This window comes from Solanum stenotomum, chromosome 4, assembly GCF_019186545.1.
Source record: "Solanum stenotomum isolate F172 chromosome 4, ASM1918654v1, whole genome shotgun sequence".
Taxonomy (NCBI): domain Eukaryota; kingdom Viridiplantae; phylum Streptophyta; class Magnoliopsida; order Solanales; family Solanaceae; genus Solanum; species Solanum stenotomum.
In genome coordinates, this window is record NC_064285.1 from 39,401,943 (window position 1) to 39,424,958 (window position 23,016).

At 40.9% G+C, this 23,016-nt stretch overlaps 1 protein-coding gene across 1 annotated transcript; it reads left to right on the forward strand.

Annotated features, from left to right (window-relative positions):
• The first annotated feature begins 3,054 nt into the window (after positions 1-3,054).
• LOC125861494 (serine/threonine-protein kinase TOR-like) lies at positions 3,055-22,943 on the forward strand. The gene is made up of 8 exons (XM_049541378.1): positions 3,055-3,064; positions 3,117-3,187; positions 3,298-3,390; positions 3,533-3,598; positions 3,711-3,779; positions 3,871-3,984; positions 22,775-22,855; positions 22,935-22,943. The coding sequence occupies exons 1-8, from the start codon at positions 3,055-3,057 to the stop codon at positions 22,941-22,943; spliced, it is 513 nt and encodes a 170-aa protein (XP_049397335.1).
• Positions 22,944-23,016: the final 73 nt, after the last annotated feature.

Below are 23,016 nucleotides of genomic sequence, written 5' to 3' on the forward strand. Positions count from 1 at the left end.
AATGATATTTCACTTATTTTCATAAAAAAAAAAAGATAAACAAAAGGGATTCCTTAGGTATCCCATCAGGTGGGGGCTTCAATCCAGTTTTGGGTCAAATCTATCGCTCCTCATTGCACCTTTTCTAAAACCAAGAAAAATATGAAGGTCGGCCTGTACTCTAAGTTGTAGCAGCAATAGTTGAATTCTATTTCTATTTCTCCCTTCTTTTATTTGAATAATATTTCTGTTACTTTTCTTCAAACTTTGAGGATGTCTAGTTGGGTATACTGACTCTAAACTACATTTATGTAGGTCAATGATGGCAGATTGCGTACCGCCGGTGAGGCTTCTCAACGGAGTACTAAAGAGGATTGAACAGAGTGGATGAGGCATTTCAGCATTGTACTTTTGAAAGAATCACCTATCCAGCATTAACAACATGTGCAAGACTGGCTCAACTACTGGTATTACTTCTTCAACATCATCATTCTCATCAGATACCTTCAACTCAAAAATAAATAAATAGAGAACGTCTTTTTCATTGTTCATAAGAAAAAGAACCAAAAGCTAAAAGACTTTCTAAAAAATAGGAAGTGCTTCTAGTTGTCTTACTTTTTTCTAATGTTGAACTTTTGCAGCCTTTTTTTTTGGGCGGGAGCTGTTTGCTGCAGGTTTTGTTAGTTGCTGATCACAACTTAGGGAGGCTAGTACGGAGTTTAGAAATGACATTTTCTTCTCCAAATATCCCGCCTGAAATTCTTGCTACACTTCTGAACTTGGTTAGTTTTTCCACATTTTTCAATTTTGAAGATATTGATCATTGATGTTTTCACGAAATGATGATGTTAATGTGAAATTTGAGTTCAAAATAGAGGCATTTACATGTTTCTTCATATACAGGATTGTAGGAGAATCAGCTTATGTATACAAGAAGATTGACTGTCCCTTTACATGTTCAGACTGCTTGAATATAGGTTCTCCAGAATAATTACCTTAACAAGATAGTCCCTCCATTTTTCCTGTAATAGAGATGCCCCTAGAAAGAGTAGAAGTGCTCAGAGCTTTATAGCGCACACATTAAATCATAATGGTAATAGTAGGATCTCGTAGTGTTTGAGTTATTTGATGTTGTTTGTTTCAGGTGGTTGGGTGCTACGGGCACTATCATTGTTTAACCATGTTTTTTTTTTGGGGGGGGGGGGTAGAGAATTATATGGAGTCATCACCTAGATTGTACAGTGGTTTTACCTGATGCATGTGAAAAAATCTAGTTGTTTCCTTTTACGGTGCTTAATGTTGATAAAGGGGTAGCCTAAGCTCTAAGAGTTGTGTTTGTTCCTAGAACTTGATATCGGATCATACTCGTGGGTCTCTTTTAGGGTTTTATTGGTTGAAAGCATGTTGATTGGTATCCGAGAGGAAATCTACTTGCAATTGCAAAGGCTCATACTTCTTTAAAAAGATGTTGTAAAGGTTCGTGGAGGTTGTTTGGGCGAAGAGAGCGCTTGGTACAAAATACAGCTGCTATTGACATATTTTTTGGTTTATGACAATAGTTCCTCTAGGACTATGAAGCTGTGTTTTGTGCATTTCAACGTGTGGAAGGGATTGTGGGAATAACTGAACTTCTAGTGAAGTGACTCGAGAGTGAAGACTAAGGGATAAGGAGAGCTGCTACCATTCTAAAAAAGAGTTGAGACTAAGGAGAACAGATAGACCAGGATGGAATTAACTATCAATAAAGTGATCGTCCCATAAAGGATGATATCAAGTGGATGATTAGTTGTGGGTGTAGTCAAATTAGAAAGAACTAACTGTTTCTGATTTTCTTTTTTATCTAAACTCTCATATTCTTTACCTGGGTGATTGTCGATGTTTTTTGGAAATGATTGGCTCAATATCTGAAGGAGTTGGATAGTAAGACAGTAATCTGTCCTCTGTAAAGCTGCAGTACTATAATTTTTATTTTAGTTTGGCTAATTGTACTTTCCAGGTGGAGTTTATGAACATGATGAGAGACCCCTTCCTATAGATATCCGTCTGCTGGGTGCTCTAGCGGGGAAGGTGGGTTTATTCTGACATTGTGCAGTTGATTGATATATACCTTCTGCTATTAATTAGTTAAGTAGCATCCATAATGAGCTAATCTTTTCAGTGTCGAGCATTTGCAAAGGCCCTACACTACAAGGAAATGGAATTTGAAGGCACACTTTCGAATAGGAGGGATGCGAATCTTGTTGCTGTAATTGTAGCTCTAATCCATATAAATAATCAATTACATCAATATGTGGTCTTGATTTCTTAGTTGTTTGTTACAGCTGACATATTTTCATACCGAATTTCTGGTGATTACACTTAATCATGCTTGACATCTTCAGGCAGCGGTTGGAATATTAACATACGCTCAGCAGCATTTGGGGGTTCAGTTGAAGGAGTCATGGTACTGTTGATTGTTGCTTTAATTGCAGCTCATCTTTTCCTGATAATCTTAGTAAGTTACTATAGGCTGCACAAGCTTTAACGTGAAATGGTGGTCTCAAATGTATCTTCTGCTTCACTGATGTCATTGCTATTTGTCGATTTTTAAGGTATGAGACGTTGCAACTCTGGGATGATGCTCTTAAAGTATACACTGATAAGGCGTCACAAGCTTCGAGTCCACATCTTTGTTTGATGGAACTCTAGGTTTGTAATATTAGAACAGTTACTGCATAATCTGGTCTACGACGTCTACTTGCAGAACTACTGATGATATTTGATCCTAGTGATACATCATATGCTAGATCCAAGTTTTCCTTCAAAGAGTAGTGACCTTCACCTTTGAGATTCATTATCTGAAAAAAGAAGTAAAGGAAATCGATTGACCCCCTCTAACTACCTGATGTAATACTTTAACGGTTCCAAGTGGTAATCAAATGCATGCTTTCAGTGAAATTTGTTTCGTCACTTGTTCTTAAATTGCTTGGTGGCTTAAATAAATGCTAGTTGACCCATGGAATTGGGTTGTGTTATGCATCTGGTTCATGTTGAAAAAGTGAATTTTATTCGTATTGTATGCTCTTTATTCTGTTGATGACGATCTGTATCCTTCTCTGTGTATCCTTAAGGACACATGTAATGCCTTGCTGCTCTAGCTCGATGGGAGGAGCTTAACAATCTTTGTAAGGAATACTGGACGCCAGCTGAGCTGGAAATGGCACCAATGGTTTGTCAACTTCTATGTAATTTCTGATAGCTTTTGTTATTTCGATAAACATAGTGAATGCATGTTTTGGACTAGTTTAGGCTTCTAGTGCTTCCTGGAACATGGGTTAGTGGGATCAGATGGCAGAATATGTTTCTCGGCTTGATATAGTAATGAAACCAAACTCCGAGTCTTGGGAAATACTGCTTCTAGCAGTGATTGAAGTAGTAATGGCACCTTTTTAGCCTTTCTTCTAGTTCGTCGAGGGAAGGTAGTCCATCCATTTTTCACTCATTCATCTGTTTTGATGTTGTGACATGATCTGCTCTAGTGTAATCTTTGTACTTACGCCCCTTCTTCCATCAGTACGACGAAGCATGTGAATATTTCGAAAGAGCAAGGAAATGTTTGGCAACCGAGCTTGCTGCACTGGTTTGTGTCTTCATCTCATTATCTCGTCATCTCCTCCCCTTTTATACTCATTTGATGACTTATACAGGATTTTATATCAAAATTCTTGACAATTATCTATTAATTCATATAGGTTCTTGAGAGCTATGAACGTGCTTACAACAACACGGTTCGCGTTCAACAACTTTCTGAATTAGAAGGGGTGACATATTTTTAGCCTTTTGTATTAAGTGATTCCTAATTGCTGTGATATTTAATGATCTGAGAATTCATTTTCATCTCATTCTAATTAGGTCATTGAGTACTGTACTCTTCCTCCTATGGGAAACCCTATTGTTGAAGGAAGAAGAGCCTTTTTTCCCAATATGTGGAATGAACGCATAAAAGGTGCAAAAAGAAATGACGAGGTAAATTTCAGAACTTCCCTCAATGAGTGAGTTGCATTTTTGTTGTCCAATCATGATTTTTTGATATTTTCAATCCGGAAATGCTTACATGAGAGCTTGGGTGACTAGTTTATGGCATTTGTATTCATTCTCAAACTCATGGTGTCTTACAGAAACTCCGTGCCGTGTCACGACCCAACCCACTGGGTCGTGCGGGCACCTACTCTAACACCTAGATAGGAGAACCCTTATTCCCCAAACGATTCATCATGCGGAAAAATTAAGAAGATAAGAGATAAAATAGAAAGTTCATGAAGTTTACAAAACACAGAGTTAAAGCAAAACCAAGATTGAATTTCTTAGAATAATTAACACCCCTGTGATCTAGCCTAAACAGGTACAAGATCTACTAAAGATACGTCATGTAAATAGAATAATATTATGACAGAGCTCCCACCATAGGGAAGCAAAAGTAGAAGCTGTTGGAGATCATCTTCGTCTTCTCCTATGAAACATCACTAAACCTGCAACAAGACTATGCCAAGTTGCATAGCTCGAGTAGTATCAATACAAGCAACACATACCGATAGGCATCATTGGTCAACTCGATACCCAACAGCTAATATAAAGAAATCAACTAGGAGAAAACATGCTATAAGGAAAATACCCCAGCCAACCTTTGCACCCACACTTTGACCACCTTCTTTGTCTTAACCACAACTAGGGAACAACACAGTGTTGGCCTTCTATTTGCATCGCTACCAACTCTGATTTAGATTAAGGCCTAACCTTTGTATCACACATAGAGGAGTTCCCGAAACACACATCGCCCCCAACCCAGCTAACCAACTTACTACACGCCTACGATTCTCCACTACAACAATCCGACCTTGACCACATAGTATACCATAACAAGGCTCACTAACCACTCTGATACGAACCCCTTTCCCAGGTTAGATCCTAGTCATTCATCACCATTCGCACTACTCTGCCTCTTACTCTCACACCTCCTCATACCAGGGATACATAACACATTTAATGTCATCACAATACGGAAACTATTAACATTTAGACTACTGGTTCTGTCATATCCATTCTTACACAGGATGGGCATGATCAATCACAGTTCTTTCCATTTCTCAGTTATGGTAGAGGAAATCATATTCATTCATAGATAATTAGTCAACAATGGTCCTCTCATGGAACCCACGCCCAAGCTGTTAGTGTGTCAGAACATGACACTCGATCCAATAATGTGTCAGAACGTGGCACCGATCCAATAATGTCTCGGAATGTGACACCCGATCCAATTATGTGTCGAAACGTGACACTCGATCCAATTATGTGTCAGAACGTTAAACCCGATCCAATCAAACCACAACCGCAAACACAATCAGCACCACAATGAATGATTTACACACTTGTATCGTACAATCAGGTAACGGGTTCATTGCATGCAGTGGATCGCAAATAGTCATTTTATTAGATTCATTTCATCTTTCCCTATTCACATACATGCATGAATACAATGAAGCAGAAAATCAATCCATCACCTACCCCTAAATTCACAAGATAAGTCCACCTACACAGTACACACTAGTTTTTTTTTAAATAGGTAACTTTGTATTCACACAAAAGAACTCATCAAGAAATTGATGAGGAGGGATTTACAAACCCCCAGGGGGTGCCATCATTCTTAAATCCAAAAACAAATTTTCAAAAATTTACAATTGGCCTATAAACTCCACTAGACTATCTACTTCCCCCACTAAATCTTGCTTACACCAAAAAAACAAAAGACTAAGGCATTTCATCTTGATCATCTGGGATCTGCTTGACCTCCCTTCGAAGCACCTTCCATTTCTTTCTTTCCATAGTGTCCACCAAATGCAAGCAGGTACATTTTTCCACCAATCTTCCTTTGATCCTCTATTCCCAATTCCTTGCCAGTGTGTTAGTACCTCAAAAGTGGTTCTGGGCACTGTCTAATTAACCCCGAGTATACAAATGAACATGTTCCACAGATCTGTAGCCATCCTGCAATGCAAAAATAAACTGCCATTTACTTCAGCCTCTTGTTCACACATAACACCTTGAACAAATCTGTATACCTCTTCTTTGTAGCACTTCGTGAGTTAGACAAGCTCTTCTAATTACCAACCAAGTGAAGCAAGCAACTTTTAGAGGGATCTTAATCTTCCATATTAATTTTCAGGGCCAAAATGTTGTCAAAGAGTGGTTGGTGTTTCTTTCCCAGTAACAAGACTTCACTGTAAAAACTCCCCTACTATGCAATTTCCGAACTGGTTTGTCGGACTCTGCATTGATGCCAAGGAACAGGTTCAAAGCCTGAAGTAAGTCTGCTACTCTTTCAACCTCCCAATCATTTAGAGCCCTTCTAAACATAAGGTTCCAGCCTTGAGGACTCCACATCTGCGCTATAGTGTCATTCTGTTGTAGGTTAATAATGTACAAGTCAGGAAAGAGTATCCTCATTTTCACATCGCCTAACCAGATCTCATTCCAGAAACTAATCTTCAGGTCATTCCCCACTCTGAAAGTCACCTGCGCATTGAAGTCAGTCCACATTCTCCTAATAGTTTTCCATACTGAGCACCCAAAAGTGCCATTCACCTCTTCAGTTATCCAATTACTCTGTAGGCCATATTTCTCAACTATGAACCTCCTTCATAATGTTGTATCCTCGCAACAGAATCTCCACAACCATTTTTGCAGCAAACTAGTGTTCTGAATACTTAAGTTCTTGATGCCCATACCTCCTTGTGCTTTGCTCATTATCACCTCTTCCCATTTAACCAGGTTGTATCCTTGCTTCTCTTTGTTCCCTTGCCAAAGGAACACCCTTCTCAACTTGTTGAGTTTCTTTCCAATACTTTTTGGTAGTGGAAAAAGACTTAGCATAGATGTTGGGAGGGCATCCAGAACTGATTTTATGAGAGTCACTCTACCTCCCAGAGATAAATAATGACTCTTCCACCTTGTCAGCTTCCTTTCACTTCTCTCCAAAACTTCACTCCATACTTCCAATTCTTTGTTCTTGGCTCCAAAGGGCATCCCCAAGTATTTGGTGGGAAGAAAGGCCACTTGGCAGCCCAGTTTGTGGGCTAGGCCTCGCATATTATTGACTTGATTAACAGGGAACATGCAACTCTTCTGCCAGCTCACATGTAGACCTGAAGTGGCTTCAAATATGGTTAGTATTGCCCTCAGTTGCCTAATTTGTGACACTTTTGCACCACAGAACACAAGAGAGTCATCTGCATACAGTAGATGTGTGATCTTCGTGTTAGTAGCTCTGTTAGTATATGCACCAAAGCCTCTTATCCACCCTCATTCATTAGCCTTTCTAACCATGTAGTTGAGTCCCTCCATTGCTAGAAGGAATAAGAAAGGGGACATGGGATCTCCTTGTCTCAGTCCCCTTTGTGATTGAAAGAAACCTTCTGGACTCCCATTTATAATGATTGAAAACTTCACTGTTGACACACAAAACTTAATCCAATTCACCCATTTCCTCCCAAACCCCATGTCACTCAGAACTTTAAATAGGTAGTTCTAGTTCACATGGTCGTATGCCTTCTCTATGTCCAGTTTGCATAGAATACCTGGCATCTTTTGCTTCACCCTGGAATCCACCAACTCATTAGCCAATAAAGAAGCATCCATTATCCGTCTACCCTTCAAGAAGGCCATTTGATGCTCGTTAATCAATCTCCCCATAACTATTTTCATTCTTTCAGTGATCAACTTAGCGATGATTTTGTACATTCCACCAATTAGATTGGCCTAAAATCCTTGAGTTTCTCACATCATACTTCTTAGGGATTAATTCCACAAAAGTGGCATTCAAGGATCTTTCAAACACTTCATTCTGATGGAAGTTATGAATTGTTTGCATCACATCATCCTTCATGATCTCCCAGCACTTCTTGAAGAAACACATAGTGAAACCATCTGGGCCAGGGGCTTTATCCCTATCACACAATTTGAGAATGTGTACCACTTCCTCTTCTGAGAACGGTCTCTCCATCCACTCTTGCTCCTCTTGACTTATTCTGGGGCAGTTCATCATCGCAAAAGGTGGCCTCCAGCTTTCTGATTCAGTGTATAACATCTTATAGAAATCTGTTATATGCTTTTTGATTTCTTTCGGATCTTTACTCTCCTCCCCGCTAATAACCAGTCTATCGATGGTGTTGTATCTCCTATGTGTTGTTGCCACTCTTTGAAAGAACTTGGTATTATTATCTCCTTGCTTTAGCCATAATACTCTGGATTTCTGTCTCCACCTGGACTCTTCATTCTTTGCTAACTCTTCTAGCTCAACTAGGATTGTTGCTCTAATAATCATCTCATCCTCTGTCAGCATTCTGTCATTCTGAATCAGATCTATCTCAGCTATCTCATTTAGTCACCTGTTTTTCTTGTTGATGAGTTCCCCAAATGTTACACCGCTCCATTCTTTGAGTTTCTGCTTTAGCATCTTTAATTTCATGCTAAGTTTGAAGTCTGGGCATCCTTCCACAACAAAACCATTCCACCACTCCTGAATTAAATCTTTGAAACTCTCTACATTAGTCCACCAGTTTTCGAATTTGAAGTAAGGCTTCCTTTGTTCCCAGTCACCACATTGTAGCATAATGGGGCTGTGGTCAGATATAACTCTAGGCATAATTTGTTGTCTAATGTTTCTGAATTGTTCATCCCACTCAGTTGAGTAGAGAAACCTATCCAGCCTAGCAACACTGTGATGGTTAGGCCCTCTGAACCATGTGAAGTTCCCACCCCTTAGACAAGGGTCATGTAACTCCATATCCTCTATCCACCTCGAGAAATCAGTCATTACATTAGTTATTCTCCTGTATCCTCTCCTTTCGGCCATTGTTCCAACAGTGTTGAAGTCCCCACAAGTGACCCACGGACCTCCACATAGCTCCCTAACTGCAACAATTTCTTCCCAGCATTCTAATTTTTCAGTTCTAGTATGTGGAGCATACACACCAGTGAGAAACCAGCAGAATCCATCTTGGACAGCTTCAAATTGGATGTAATTGAGAATTTTCCTTCATCTACACTACTACCTTCTTGAGTCCCACATAATCAGGACCCCCCCCCCTCCCGCTGCTGCCATCGGCTTCGATATACCCACACCTCATCCATCTACTAGCCCACAAATGTTTGGCAATCCTGTCTACATCCTTGCTGATTTTTGTCTCCTGAAAGCAGTAAACATCAGCTCTCCATTTAAGTAGAGAGCTCTTAACCAGATTCCCTATTGAAATCTTGTTAATCCCCCTAACATTCCATGATAATATATTTACTTTCATTTGAGAAATAGTGGCTGGACTGTCCCTTCGTTTCTTACACCTTCAACTTCCTCATTCAAATCTGACTGCAAATTCTTCAGCTCATTCTTGCCAATTCCTCTGTGTCGAGAGGTTGTTGCTTCACTATTTTTCCCTTTCTTCTCTATCTCCCTCTTTCTTTCATCGAGCTTCATCAGTAATGCATGTGTTTCTCCCCTAAAACCTTCAAACGCCACTCCGTAAGTTCTGCTAAGTTCCATAATATGTGAATTTATCCAATTGGATGCTTCGACCTCTGTGTCTGTCTAGTCTCCAGGACTTTGTATGGATATCGGCTCAGCATCGTGGATTTTCTGGATTTCGACCTCTCCATTAGTTTTTCTAGGGGTGTTCGAAGCTACTGGTTCAACATCATGGATTTGCTGGATTTGCATGTTTTGTTCTTCACATCCAGCATCTGTCTCCATCGAACAGTCCCCTTTCTCCAACAATTGCATAACCCCACTTTCGTCAATCATATTCTGTGAAGCCGTCTCTTGGTGAATATCTGATTTTCCCCCTTGCATCTCCATTGGAGTGAGTCCTTTCTCCGTAGAATTTTCGCCTTGTGGAAGCTTCAATGAGGACTCCCAGTGGCTTAAAGCTTCTAGGAATTGAGATGCCAATATTTTAATTTCATTCATGCCCTCATTAAAAGGCATGTGCCCGTCATGTGCCACTTCTTTATTTTTTTCCTGAACTGTTTGGGCTAAATTGGCCCAGTTGGCCCAAAGTTGCAATTAAGCTTTTACTGCCAGAAACCCTAAAGCCCAAGTCTGCATTTAAACTTTTATTTCTAGAAACCCTCAAGCCCAAGTCAACATTTGGTGTTCTAAAATTCTCCCCACGTGTCTCTGCCATTGCACGTGGCTGGACAGCTTTATCTACTGCTCCTTTTAACACTACAGAGTCCTCTACAAAAACCTTTGGTCCATCGATGGGAGACCGCTGGATAAAAACCTTCTCACTGGAGCTTTGAATGCTGTTTTCTCCGACGGTCACCTTCGCCAGAGCTTCCGTCCACACCTGCATCGTGTAGAGAAAAGCACCATCATCTATTGTCACTTCCTTTGGCACGTCACACCCGTTTCCTTTGATTTTGATTCTCACCCATTTAAGATGATTTCGCAGTTGGGTTTCTTCTTCTGTTTCTATCCCACCCCCCACAAAAGTCCCCAATAGCTTTGAAGGTGTGGTTCTCCCAGAAGTGCAACGGCAAACCCACCACCCTGATCCAAATTGCGTTGGTTCTATCTCCCCCTGCTGAAGTACACACCGTTGGACTCCACCACTGCATTTTCACCGGCAAGTTTCTCCATACCCAATCCCCTTCGACTACTTGTTCCGTTGTTACCTTGGATGCAAATTCAAAAAGGAAAAAACCTTTCCCCATATCATAAATGTTCAGGCTATGGACTTTTTTCCATTAACTACTTGCCCATCTTCTCACTTCTGTCAAGGTAGGTGCCTCACCTTTACTAGTCATAAATTCGCCCACCAAACTCTTTTTCAATACCTCGCTTTGGATGTTTGCATCTCTATTAATGTTGATTTTGCCCCCCCCCCCCTCTTTATTATCTTTTCTGGCATGTCCTTCCTCCCCTTATTAGTCCATTTGCTGCTCTTTAGCATATCCACATAGGGAATATTACTATCAACCAGTCTATGTGTCTCTAGATTCCTCACACGCTTGTAACTATGGATGAATCTTCCAATCTTCTCTGCAATACCTGACCATCCTGAGTTAAAAGATAATTCAGGAACTATAATGACTGCCCTTCTTTTACCTCTAACATTTATCAGGTTGATGTATCTTCCGTATTTGTTAAAATTCCTTGGCCAGCAGATCTCTGTGAAATCATCTTTTTTCTTCCACCTTCTGACTGTATTCCCCTTAGCCTTGGATGCTTCTCACATAATCGAAGATATCCATTCCATGGCCTTGCCGGTGAAAGATATCCTCGTTATTGACTCTACTCCTTTCTGTCCAGTCATACCATTCCCCTGTTGTGCCTGATGTTCTTGTGATGTCATATGATTTGAACCTTACTGCAAAATAGATCGTGTCGTCCATAATGACAAAAAAAACGAGCCCAGTGGCAAGAAAGAAAAGAGATGAAAGAAAGAAAAAGAGGAGGAAAAGAAAAAGATGTCCGGTGATCGGAAGGATCACCGGAGGAAGATAGTGAAAACTAGGCTATATCATGTCCTCGAGAGTTGTTCACAGGGACCATACCAGCTATCCTTCCAATTTCGTGCCCAAAGGCTTACATGAAATCTCCCATCGACTTACAATATATTAGGCGGTGGGAACGAGTTATCAACTACTCAATAAAGAAAACCTAGCCTACTTGTGCGCCAAACAGCTGTATGAGGACTATTGCACGACTCCCGTCTTTCGGACGACGAAACAATGGAGCTAGGCCTGGAATCCGTGGTTTGTAGCCTTTCTTGCGTTAGAATTCCTCCTCTCCTTCCTCCTCAAGCCTAGAGTAGCCTTTTGAGGGTTTATAGGGTGACCCTCGTCTATTTTGACACTTAAAAGAGGAAGGGAAAACATAAGAATTCGCGTCTTTCAATTCTGTTTAGGACTATCCCGCCATGGCGGCTCCCATCCCGCTGTGGCAGGGTTATTCTTGCTATGGTCGAAAGGTACAGGTTCGGACAACTTAGTTTCCCGAAATACGGTTCTAGTCATTACACTCCGTCTGTCTGGTCTTTTTCCTGTCTTAATGTGATTCCATCCCCTCTCTCTCTCTGAGTTATAAGTTCTTATTCCTTTGGTAGATCATTTATCTAAACATTCTGCCTCTGTTATCTGCAACATGTTCTTATTTTTTACAGGCCTAACAAGCACTTTTAGCTGTGAGGGCACTTGTATTGCCTCCTACAGAAGATATAGAAACATGGATCAAGTTTGCATCACTTTATCTGAAAAATGGCAGAATTAGCCAAGCAAGATGTAACGCCCTCGAAATACGGGCATTTACACTGGCTAGAAAGTTTTCAAGGAGTGCAAGCCGAGCAGGCCGCACACATGTCAGGCATGCAGGCACCGTGTGTTGACTGAGGGGCTGAAATAGGGTTATGAGGCAAAGGGCCATGGCAGGAGGCAACAACCATTTGAGCCGAATACATGTCAATGCCATAGGTACAATTAGGGAAGCCTTGAGGCAAACCTCTCCACAGGATCGTAGAGGAAACTGGAAAAGTTGTAAGGCTTGCCCTAAGCTATGGGAGCTTTGGGCGTCGATGGGTCTGTGACAAGTGTCAAGTGGTATTAGATCTTGGTTTGAGCCAACTTGTTGCAGAAGTGTGAGCAGCATGCTGCAAGAGTAGGTTGGAACCTATCGCATGAGTAAGCTAGAGCTTGCAAGTTGATCGTGTTGCGCACACCACTACCATGAAGTTGGGCATGAATGCAGGCGTCCTTGCGAAAGAACATAGTGTCAACAAAAGGTTGAGTTAGCCATCGGGTGTGTGAGGGGCACATCTGTCGAATCATTCATGAGGAGGCATAGTGACCAAAGTACTATGGTAAGAAATTAATCAAGGTGGGATTAGTTGATGTGTCCGAATTGGATGGGTATCCAAGTTCGTGAATGAAGGATTTCCAAGAGTAAAAGGTTGAGCCGGATGCCCCAAGATGTTAGTGTCATGCACTCCTCGCCATTGGCTAAGTTGAGAATTGGGAGCACTAATACCCTCACCATTGGCCAAGTCGAGGTATGTTCGTGCAGTTGATTGCAAGCGTTTGAAAGGAACGATATCTTCCAATGAAAGTGAAGACATGGTGGGACTGCGAGTTATCCATAGGGGTGCTCAGATTCTGGACCGGACTAGAGATGTCAAGGATATGCTTTCGGGGTCTCCAATGCTCTAGTTTTGTTTACGGTACTAGAAAGTTTTCACCATGATGTGTCCAGTTACTAGGCCAGGCTGAAGGTGCTCAGGAGGATACGCTTTTGAGGCCTCCAATACTTTAGTCTTGTTTGCGGTACTCGTATCATCGTAAGTATATTGTTTCCATACAGCTGAAGGATGTAAGGGTCATGGTGTGGTTGACTTGAGTGTCACCACGAAGTTTGTCACTAGAGGGGGTAGGCAGACACCGTCCAAGTGAACACTGGGAGATGTAGAGCAGATGCAGCTTGGACAAAACATGGGAGGTGGAAGTGCAAGGGACATGACTCAGTCTTAAGAGGAGCTCGAAAGAGTTTTAACACATGGATTAGGAACTATGATGTAAATCCCCAAGGGGACAAACTTCGGGTCTTCGTTGGTGTCGTATGTCATCGAAACGATGACCTTCTTAGGTTTGTGAGGGTGTAACGCCCCAGAATGGGTGTCTACATTGGCCAAGAAGTCGGTCAAGGAGTGCAGACCAAGCACATTGCACCTATGTCAGCCATGCTAGTGACGTGTGTTGAAGGAGGGGAAGAAGTAGGATTATGAGAGAAAGGGCAATGGCAAGAGGCAGCGACCATTTGAGAAGTGCCAAGGATGTTTGACAAGGACTAGGGTTGCACCCAAGGGATCAACCTATCGGCGAAGGCTGCATGTAGCGAGGTATGTGACTGTCGGACGTTCTCAAGCTAAAAGTGGAATATAGGGATTCCGACCTTGGGTCTTGTTCCTAGCATGTTCTTATATATGCTTACCAAATTTGGGGACATTGGAGTTCATTCGGATATGTCTTTGACTTAGCCAAGGACAATGGCATTGTTGTAATTTTGCAAATAGTCTGAAGGCTATAACTTATTTTACGATGGCATTATTGGATGAAACTTCATGGATGTGTGAAGGAAGTCAAGACGAGTAACTACAACCAGACGACACCTAATTTGGAGTTCGGTAGAGTCGTCTATGGCCCATTATGATTCTCTGACAGAAGCATGTCAACTCCCTGTCACATGGGTTTTATTATTTCTAGCATATATAAGGGGGTATATATGGTGACAGCCTAGCAACCTCGCCCGGGCATTTCATCCGGAGTGTGCTACCTTGAAGGGGAACTTCAAGGGCCTACCTAGTCATCTCAAAGGAGAGTCCTAGGTACCCATATAAGTTAGGGAAGCTCTATGGGCGACATGTCGCTCTGTAGCGAACGTTGGGAGTCCCGATGTCCGTGGAGGCTTGCTATATCGAACATTGGGCCCTCCGAGCCACAGGAAAGCGAGCACTTAAGCGATGCGAGCCTTCTACACTTCACAGACTAGAATGAGTATGTGAGCCCTTCATCGCTTAAAGCGAGGGCTTCATCACTTAAAGCGTGAAGCGGGGTCTTATCGCTTTTTTCCGCTTCACGCTTCCCTGAACACCGCTCCGAGCCGTTCTCCTTGTGGGAAAAGACCTAGCCGAATGAGCAATCGAAGGACTCACTCCAAAGCCTCGTGAGATAACTTGTGAGCTTGGCAAGGGTTCAACCAAGCGAGCAAGTCGTTGGCCTAGACGGGCATTCGTGGGATGATGCTTCACAGTGGTGCCTGTATGTATGATGCGTGGGCTATGTTGGGCTATGCCCTAAGACAAATGAAGGCATGGTAAGGAAAACGCACATGACTAAGGGCCTAAGGCCAAGGATCAAACGTTTCCCTGCTCAAGCCAAGGATCGAGTTGCCCAACTCGGGCAAAGCGACGACCAAGTGTTGATGCATGAGACAACTCACAAGCTTTGAGGATTGGAGTGTGCATGCAGTAGCGATGCTCAGGTCCCGACATGGCACAAGTATGTCCAAAGGAACATGGAAGTGATCCAGCATGTATGGGTGCGCGCCATTTTAGTCGAATACATGTGAATGCCATAGCTAGCCATGAGACGAGAAACACAATGAGGGCAGCCTTTAGGCAGACCTCTCCATAGGTATAAGGATCGTACTGAGGCAACTTGGAAAAGTTGAAAGGCTGGCCCTAAGCTATGGGGAGCCTTGGGTGCCGACGGGTAAATTGTGTGTTGCTGACACAATTGAAAATAAGCCCATGACAAAGTGGTTTCAGAGTTTGGTTTGAGCCAAGTTGTTGTGGAAGTGTGAGTAGATTGTGAACTGTGCAGAGACTACGTCAAAGCAGAGATAGTTGTTCGCCATGCTCATCAAACATTGATGAACCAATGCTACAGTCTTGAGGGGATTGGTTGCATACAATGAGCTAGATGGAGTTGTGTCAACCAAATACTTACGACAACCAGAATCACGCCCTTCCACAGTCGTTGATTGCGCATTTGTCTGTGTGGGTTGATTTGAATTTGAGGCATTCGAATGTGATCGAGGTATCCTCGAGTGATGACTTCCAATTAGTGGATATTGTTTTTCAGATGGATTATGTCAAGGCACGTTGGGTTGTCTTGATGCACCTCGTGTGATGCTATCGTGGTATTGTTACGAAATTGGACAAACGAATAGTTGTTGCTCAAATTTCCTAGATTGTGACCAACCGCCAGCTTTCCTAAAACTCTATGAGCAGTCTCTTGGCAACTTGTTAAGCAAGAAACATAGACTAGACGATGAACGTCAGGCAGAGATGGTGAGTGCATCAGAAGCTTGTCGGTCTGGATGTGTTCATTTCATGCGATGAGTTAAGTTGTCAACTATGAAAGAGTCTAGGCTTGTGAAGACGACAGGAATGTACTGATAAGTCGGGTGGCCAGTAAATGGTCTACGTTTGCCAGGTCGTGCAACCATGTTTCGAGAGGTATGTCAAACTTTGGGACTTGATCATGTAAAGATCTTGCCATTGATGTGGTGCATGCATCAATTGAGTGTCCTTCCGACATGGATGGACTTGAGCCACGTCTAAGGGCGTTTGTATGTGTCCTATTGTGTTTACATAGCCATTTGATGTTGCGAAGAATGGCAGGAAAGTCCCTACATGAGGATCATGCTGGAAGAGTAGGTTGGAACCTACCGCATGAGCAAGCTAGAGCTTGCAAGTTAATCATGCTACACACACCACTACCGTGAAGTTGGGCCTAAATGCAGGAGTCTTTGCAAAAGATCGTAATGTCAAGAAATTGTTGAGTCAGCCCTAGGGTGTGTGAGGGGCACGTTAGCCGAATCATTCATGAGGAGGCATAGTGACCAAAGTACTTAGTAAGGAAATGAATCAAGGTGGGATTAGTCGAAGCGTCTGAATTGGATGGGTATCCAAGTTCGTCAATGAGGGATTTCCAAGAGTAGAAGGTTGAGGCGGAGGCCACAAGATGGGAGTGTCGTGCACGCCTCGCCATCGACCAAGCTGATAATTGGGAGCACCATTGGGTACTTACCATAGGCTTGTGTACTACGGTACACTGGAATCAAATAGCTACAAAGGGGAAGAGAATGTTTTGGATGAAGAGTCTTGTTCAGCGATGAATGTGAACGCCGGCACTTTGATCTATGAAGTACTTGCCAGAAATACCCAAGGAAGTGCATGGTGCCTATGTTTGCGGAACACATAATGACCAAAGGTGCCATGTTACAACATCAGTACCAAAGGCCGAGTTGTATGTCGATTGGGACAAGGTCAAGTTTGATGAAGGACCATAAGGGTATGGTTGGCATAGATGCCACATCAAAGGATGCCTACATTCCCGGCCAATCAGGCCGATGTATGTTTGTGCTGTTCAATGCAAGCGTTTAAAAGGAACGATATCTTCCAATGAAAGTGAAGACATGGTGGGACTGTGAGTTATCCATAGGGTGCTCATATTCTGGACCGAGCTAGAGATATCAAGGATATGCTTTCGAAGCCTCCAATTCTCTAGTTTTGTTTGCGGTACTAGAAAATTTTTGCCATGATGTATCCAGTTACTAGGCCAGGCTGAAGGTGCTCATGACACACTTTTGAGGCCTCCAATACTTTAGTCTTGTTTGCGGCACTCGTATCATCGCAAGTTTATTGCAATGAAGAACAAGGATTCCAGATAGCGAAAGGATGTGAGGGGTGTAGGTGTGGAGACACTGTCTAAGTGAATACCGGGAGTAGTGTAGGTGCAGCTTGGACAAAACATGGGAGAAGGGAGTGCGAGGGACATGCTTAAGTCTTAAGAGGAGCTCAAAAGAGTTTCATCACACATGGATTAGGAACTATGATGTAAAGCCCCAAGGGGACAAACTTTAGGTCTTCGTTAGTGTCATATGTCATTGAGACAATGACTTTCTTCCGTGTGTGAGGGCGTAACGCCCCAGAAATATGGGCGTCTACATTGGCCAGGAAGTCGGCCAAGGAGTGCTGGCCAAGCAGGTCGCACCCATGTCAACCATGCAGGCGGCGTGTGTTGAAGGAGGGGCTGAAGTAGGATTATGAGGCAAAGGGACATGACAATACGCAATGACCATTTGAGATGTTGCATGACATGCCCTAATAGTGCCAAAGATGTTTGACAAGGACTTGGGGTGCACCAAAGGGCTTAGCCTGTCGGCGAAGGCAGTGTGCAGCGAGGTATGTGATTGTCGGACGTTCTTGAGCTAAAAGTTGAATCTGGGCATTCCGGGCTAGGGTCTTGTTCCTCGCATGTTCTTATATATGCTTACCAGATTTAAGGGAGTGCGGAGTTCGTTTGGATATGTCTTTGAATTATAGCCAAGGACGATGACATTGTCGTAATTATGCAAATAGGCCGAAGGCTATAACATGTTCTACGAGCGTGGGAATGGGATGAAACTTCATGGAAGTGTGAAGGAAGTCAAGAAGAGTAACTACAACCAGACGACACCTCATATTGAGTTCGGTAGAGCCGTCTATGGCCTATTATGATGAAGCATGTCAACTCCCTCACATGGGTTTTATTATTTTAAGCATATATAAAGGGGACATATGGTGACAGCCTACCAGCCTCCCCGAGGGTTTTGCCCCAACTGTGCCTCCTTGAAAGGAACTTCAAGGGTCTGCCTAGGCATCTCAAAGGAGTGTCCTAGGTACCCATATGAGTTAGGGAAGCCCTATGGGCGGCGTACGGCTCGATAGCCAATGTTGGGAATCCCAGCGGCCGTGGAGGCTTTCTATGACGAACATTGGGCCCTTCGAGTCGTTCTCCTTGTGGGAAAAGATCTCTTAGTCGGATGAGGAATCGAGGGACTTACTCCAGAGCCTTGTGAGCTAACTTGTGAGCTTGGCAGAGGTTTAACCAAGTGAGCAAGGGTCCGTTGGCCTAGACGTGCATTTGTGGAGCTACGTTGCACTGTTGGACTTGTATGCATGATGTGTGGGCTATGTTGAGCGATGGCGTAAGAAACATGAAGACACACATGGCTAAGGCCAAGGATTGAATGTTGCCCTATTCAGGTGATGCGATGGCTAAGTGCTGGTGAACGATGCGACTAACAAGCTTGAGGATTGGAAGTGCATGCAGCAACGATGCTCAGGTCCCGGCATGGCACAAGTATGTCCATAGCCAAACCCCAAGGCGCACATGGAAGTGATCCAGCATGTATGGGTGTGTCATATGAATCAAATACATGTCAATGCTATAGTTAAACAGGAGACGAGCAACACAATGAGGGAAGCCTTGAGGCAGACCTCTCCACAAGTACAAGGATAGGTACAAGGATCGTACTGAGGTAACTGGAAAAATTTGAAAGGCTGGCCCTAGGCTATATGGAGCTTTGTGCACCGCACAAGTATATTGTGTGCCGCTAAGGCAGTCGAAAATAAGCTCGTGACATCTACGTTGATTAAACAAATCCGTTCCAGCTCTGTGTTCCTGTGGTCGTATAATATCCTGACTATTAGGTAATGCTTTATGGCTAATAGAAAAGTGTTGTTGATGATGTCGAACAAAAATGAGAAAATAGACCGAACTTTTAAAAAGGCCTACAATAAAAGAGCTAGATGCCATGAACTATATAAAATGACGCAAGCTATCAAAAAGGAAATTGCCTTAACAAAAACCCAGGCAAATAAAGTTGAGTCAAGGAGACAACATTTCGCTGATAACTCAACCCTCTCTGAATCTTCCTTCGAGCAGCCAAATTCTGCTAAACAACATCCTATTCTTCGAGGAGATTGCCTGTATCAATTTGAAATAGGTCAGAAAATTATATTCACACTTTTTTAGAAAAATAAGTATATATATTGATACAATATTAACTCCATTTACATGAAAGGATCAACATCAAATACCAATGAACAATGTGAAGAAAATTCAACAACGACTCAAACATCCATAAATTATTGTATGTTAAAATCTGTCCCAAAATTAAATTTTGTGCTGCAAAAAGATTTGAATATGAATCTGTAGGTTTATGTTGTGCCAAAGGTGCTATTAAGCTAATTTCCCACCAACTTCCACCAGATTTGAAAAATCGCTATCTTGAAAATAATGTGAAATCAAAACTTTTCCGAACTTATATAAGAACCTACAAAAATATGTTTGCCTTCACATCCCTTGGAGTAAATTACCATAAAGATTTCGTGAAAAGAAATAAAGGTATTTACACATTTTGGGTTCAAGGTAAAATGTATCATTTCATAGAGGATTTAATGCCAAGTGGTGAAAAAGTGAAAAATCTTCAACTATACTATTTTGACAGTGAAAATGAATTGAAAACTCGAATGGCAAGTTCTGATAAATTAACTGAAGAAATTGTAGAAACTTTAATGGAAATATTACAAATTAATCCATACTCTATATTCTTAAAATCATTAATAAATATTCCACAGTTATCTGATTTATATATTGCTCTTAAATGTGATGCTGGTCCGAATCAACAGACATATAATGTACCAACTGCATCAGAGGTTGCAGGAATATGGCTAGAAATCTACTAACAATTATATTTCCACACCTCGTATCAGAATATATACCAAAAGTGATAGAAGCCAATTAGTAAATTATTATTACGGCTGTTATGATCCATTACAGTATCCATTGCTATTTCCTTATGGTGAAAATGGATGACATTGTGGTAGTAAGAAATCAAACCTTCAATTAATTATTGTGCAACACAAACATATTGGAAAAACGAAGAATTACCAAATGTTAAAAACATAACATCAATTGATGGATTTTTAAATTTAGAGGATGAAATTATGAACAAAGGTAAGCGAAAAAGAGAAACTATTTCTTGTCGTGAATATTATTGTTATAAACTTCAAATAAGAGATGATGAAAATATAATTTTGCATTCAGGCAGATTATTCCAACAATATGTAGTAGATGAATGGATCAAAATTGAAACTCAAAGACTTGATTTTACTTCTTTCAATAAAGATTTGTTTAAAACTAATATGTTAGGTGAGCTTTTAGATGTTCTGCGGTGTGGTGAAAGAGAAGCTTCGCTAGTAGGTAAACATAGAATAATTCCCGACGATACATGGATGCTATGGCTTTAGTTCAACGTTTTGGAAAGCCTGATATTTTTTTAACTATGACATGTAATCCTTCTTGGCCTGAATTTAAAGAAAATTTGTTGCCCACTGAACAAGCACAAAATAGACCATATTTAGTTTGTTGAATAATTCGAGCAAAATTAGAACAATTAAAAAAATATATTAAGCGCACATATATTTGGCAAAGTTGTTGCATCTATGTATACAATAGAATTTCAAAAACGGGGTCTTCCTCATGCTCATTTCCTTTTTATACTTGAAGAAAAATATAAAATATTAACACCTGAAGCATATGATAAATTTGTTTATCGAGCTACCAGATCCTAAAACAAATCCTCATTTATTTGAACTTGTTCGTTTACACATGATACATAGTCCTTGCGGTACATTAAACCTTGTATCTTGTATGGGGAAAAAAGGTCATTGTAAATTCAAATATCCAAAGCAATATTCTGAACATACTACTAAAGGTAAAAGTTCTTGGTAAAAGTTCTTATCCAATTTATAGAAGACGAAATACAGGACAATGTATAAAAATTGGAGGTCATCTTCTTGATAACTCATGGGTTGTCCCTTACAATCCATATTTGCTTTGTAAATTCAAATGTCATGATATTAAAATTGTAAAATATATTTATAAGTATATATGCAAAGGACATGATAAAATTGTATTTCATTTACACACTAATTATACAATATAGAAATTGACGAAACAAGAGAATACCAATCCGCCCGATGGGTATCTCCACCAGAAGCTACATGGCATATATATGTTTTTCCTATTAGTGAAATGAATCCATGTTTATACCATCTTCAACTTCATCTTGATGGACAACTTGTCTCCTTAAAAAATACTGACAATATTGATAAAATTATAAATAATCCTATGATTAAAAAAACTATGTTAATTGAATTTTTCCTAATGAATAAAATGAATAAGGAAGCTATGAATTTAAATTTATTATATAGAGAATTTTCAGAATATTTTGTATGGTCAACTTCATATAAAATGTGGACACGTCGTAAACAAAGAAATGCAATTGGTCGTGTCGTGACATGTCACCCAACGGAAGGAGAAAGATATTATCTTAGACTCCTTTTAATGAATATAAGAGGACCTAAATCATATGAAGACTCACTAACTGTCAATGGAGAATATTGTAGTACATTTAGAGAATCTGCAGAGAAAAGAAGATTTTTGCTTTCTGAGAATAATTTAACAGAATGTATGTCTGAAGCAGTGAGTTATCAAATCTCGTCCAGCTTAAGACATTTATTTGTTGTGTTGTTAGTTTAATGTAATCCAAATAACCCTAAAGAGTTGTGGGAAAAAATTGAACCTTCAATGTCTGAAGATTTCAACAAATATCTAGGTCTATCTTCAAAAGAAATTCATTATAAAGTACTAATTCATATTACTGATATTCTTTATTCAATGGGCCGCGATATCAACGAGTTTGAACTAATTTCAGGAACAGTAAAACCTTCTGCAACAGCTAAAGAAGCAAAAGATGTTACCTACATTTTGAAATATGATTGGAGCCACTTTTTGTGTCGTCGACTTCCACGCGATGCCTCTTACAAACTATCTCACCAGGTTGGCTACTAAACATACTTATTTTTTTATTGGTAAAACATACTTATTTTTTATTCACTTTTGACCTTCACTATTTTGCATAACAGGTCTCACTCACAACAAGACAATCGTTGACGCATCGCTTCCTTTTGGATTATGTAAATAAAATGTACATACGTGTCTTGTAAAACTTGGCTCCAACGCTTAATATATATAAATATAATATGTGTGTATCACATTTGCAATGTTGGGTCTGTACTGGCACGGGCCATGCACCTCTAGTATGTTTAAAAATGTGAGTTCATCCTTCCCCTGGTGTTTCATCAAATGTGGTTCTTTAGCATGTGACAAACAGTTCACCTGGATGTCCACGCCTGGCAGACCCTCCCATTTGCACCCTTTTTACAGAGCAGCAATGACACGGGGAAGTTGAAAACTTAAGTAGAACATACTGAATTTTATTGCTTGTAATTTGTATACCCTTCTTTTCCCAAACATTAGTTGTCGATGATTTTATCAGAAATGCTTATTTAAGATTGTATCTTTTATTTATTTGTAGGTTTTGCCTGATCTCTTTCACATTGTACGCATATCTGAGGATGGTCTAAAGGAATTTATAACTTGGAAACTTGAAACCTTGGTATCTATTACACGATAGGTAATATTTCGTTTTAATTATATCTGTCTTGTTGTTCTTTTGGATTTGTAATTTTCTGAAGGTCTGTTGAATGATTTTTTGTTTGGAGCACATCCGTAAATATCTGTCAGAGTAGCTCTCTCTGATATCAGAATTATGGTCAT

Coding starts and splice junctions, on each gene's coding strand:
- LOC125861494 (XM_049541378.1), top strand. Junction 3,188..3,297: donor AGCTGGAAATGGCACCAATG/GTTTGTCAACTT, acceptor AACATGGGTTAG/TGGGATCAGATGGCAGAATA. Junction 3,780..3,870: donor AACTTTCTGAATTAGAAGGG/GTGACATATTTT, acceptor CATTCTAATTAG/GTCATTGAGTACTGTACTCT.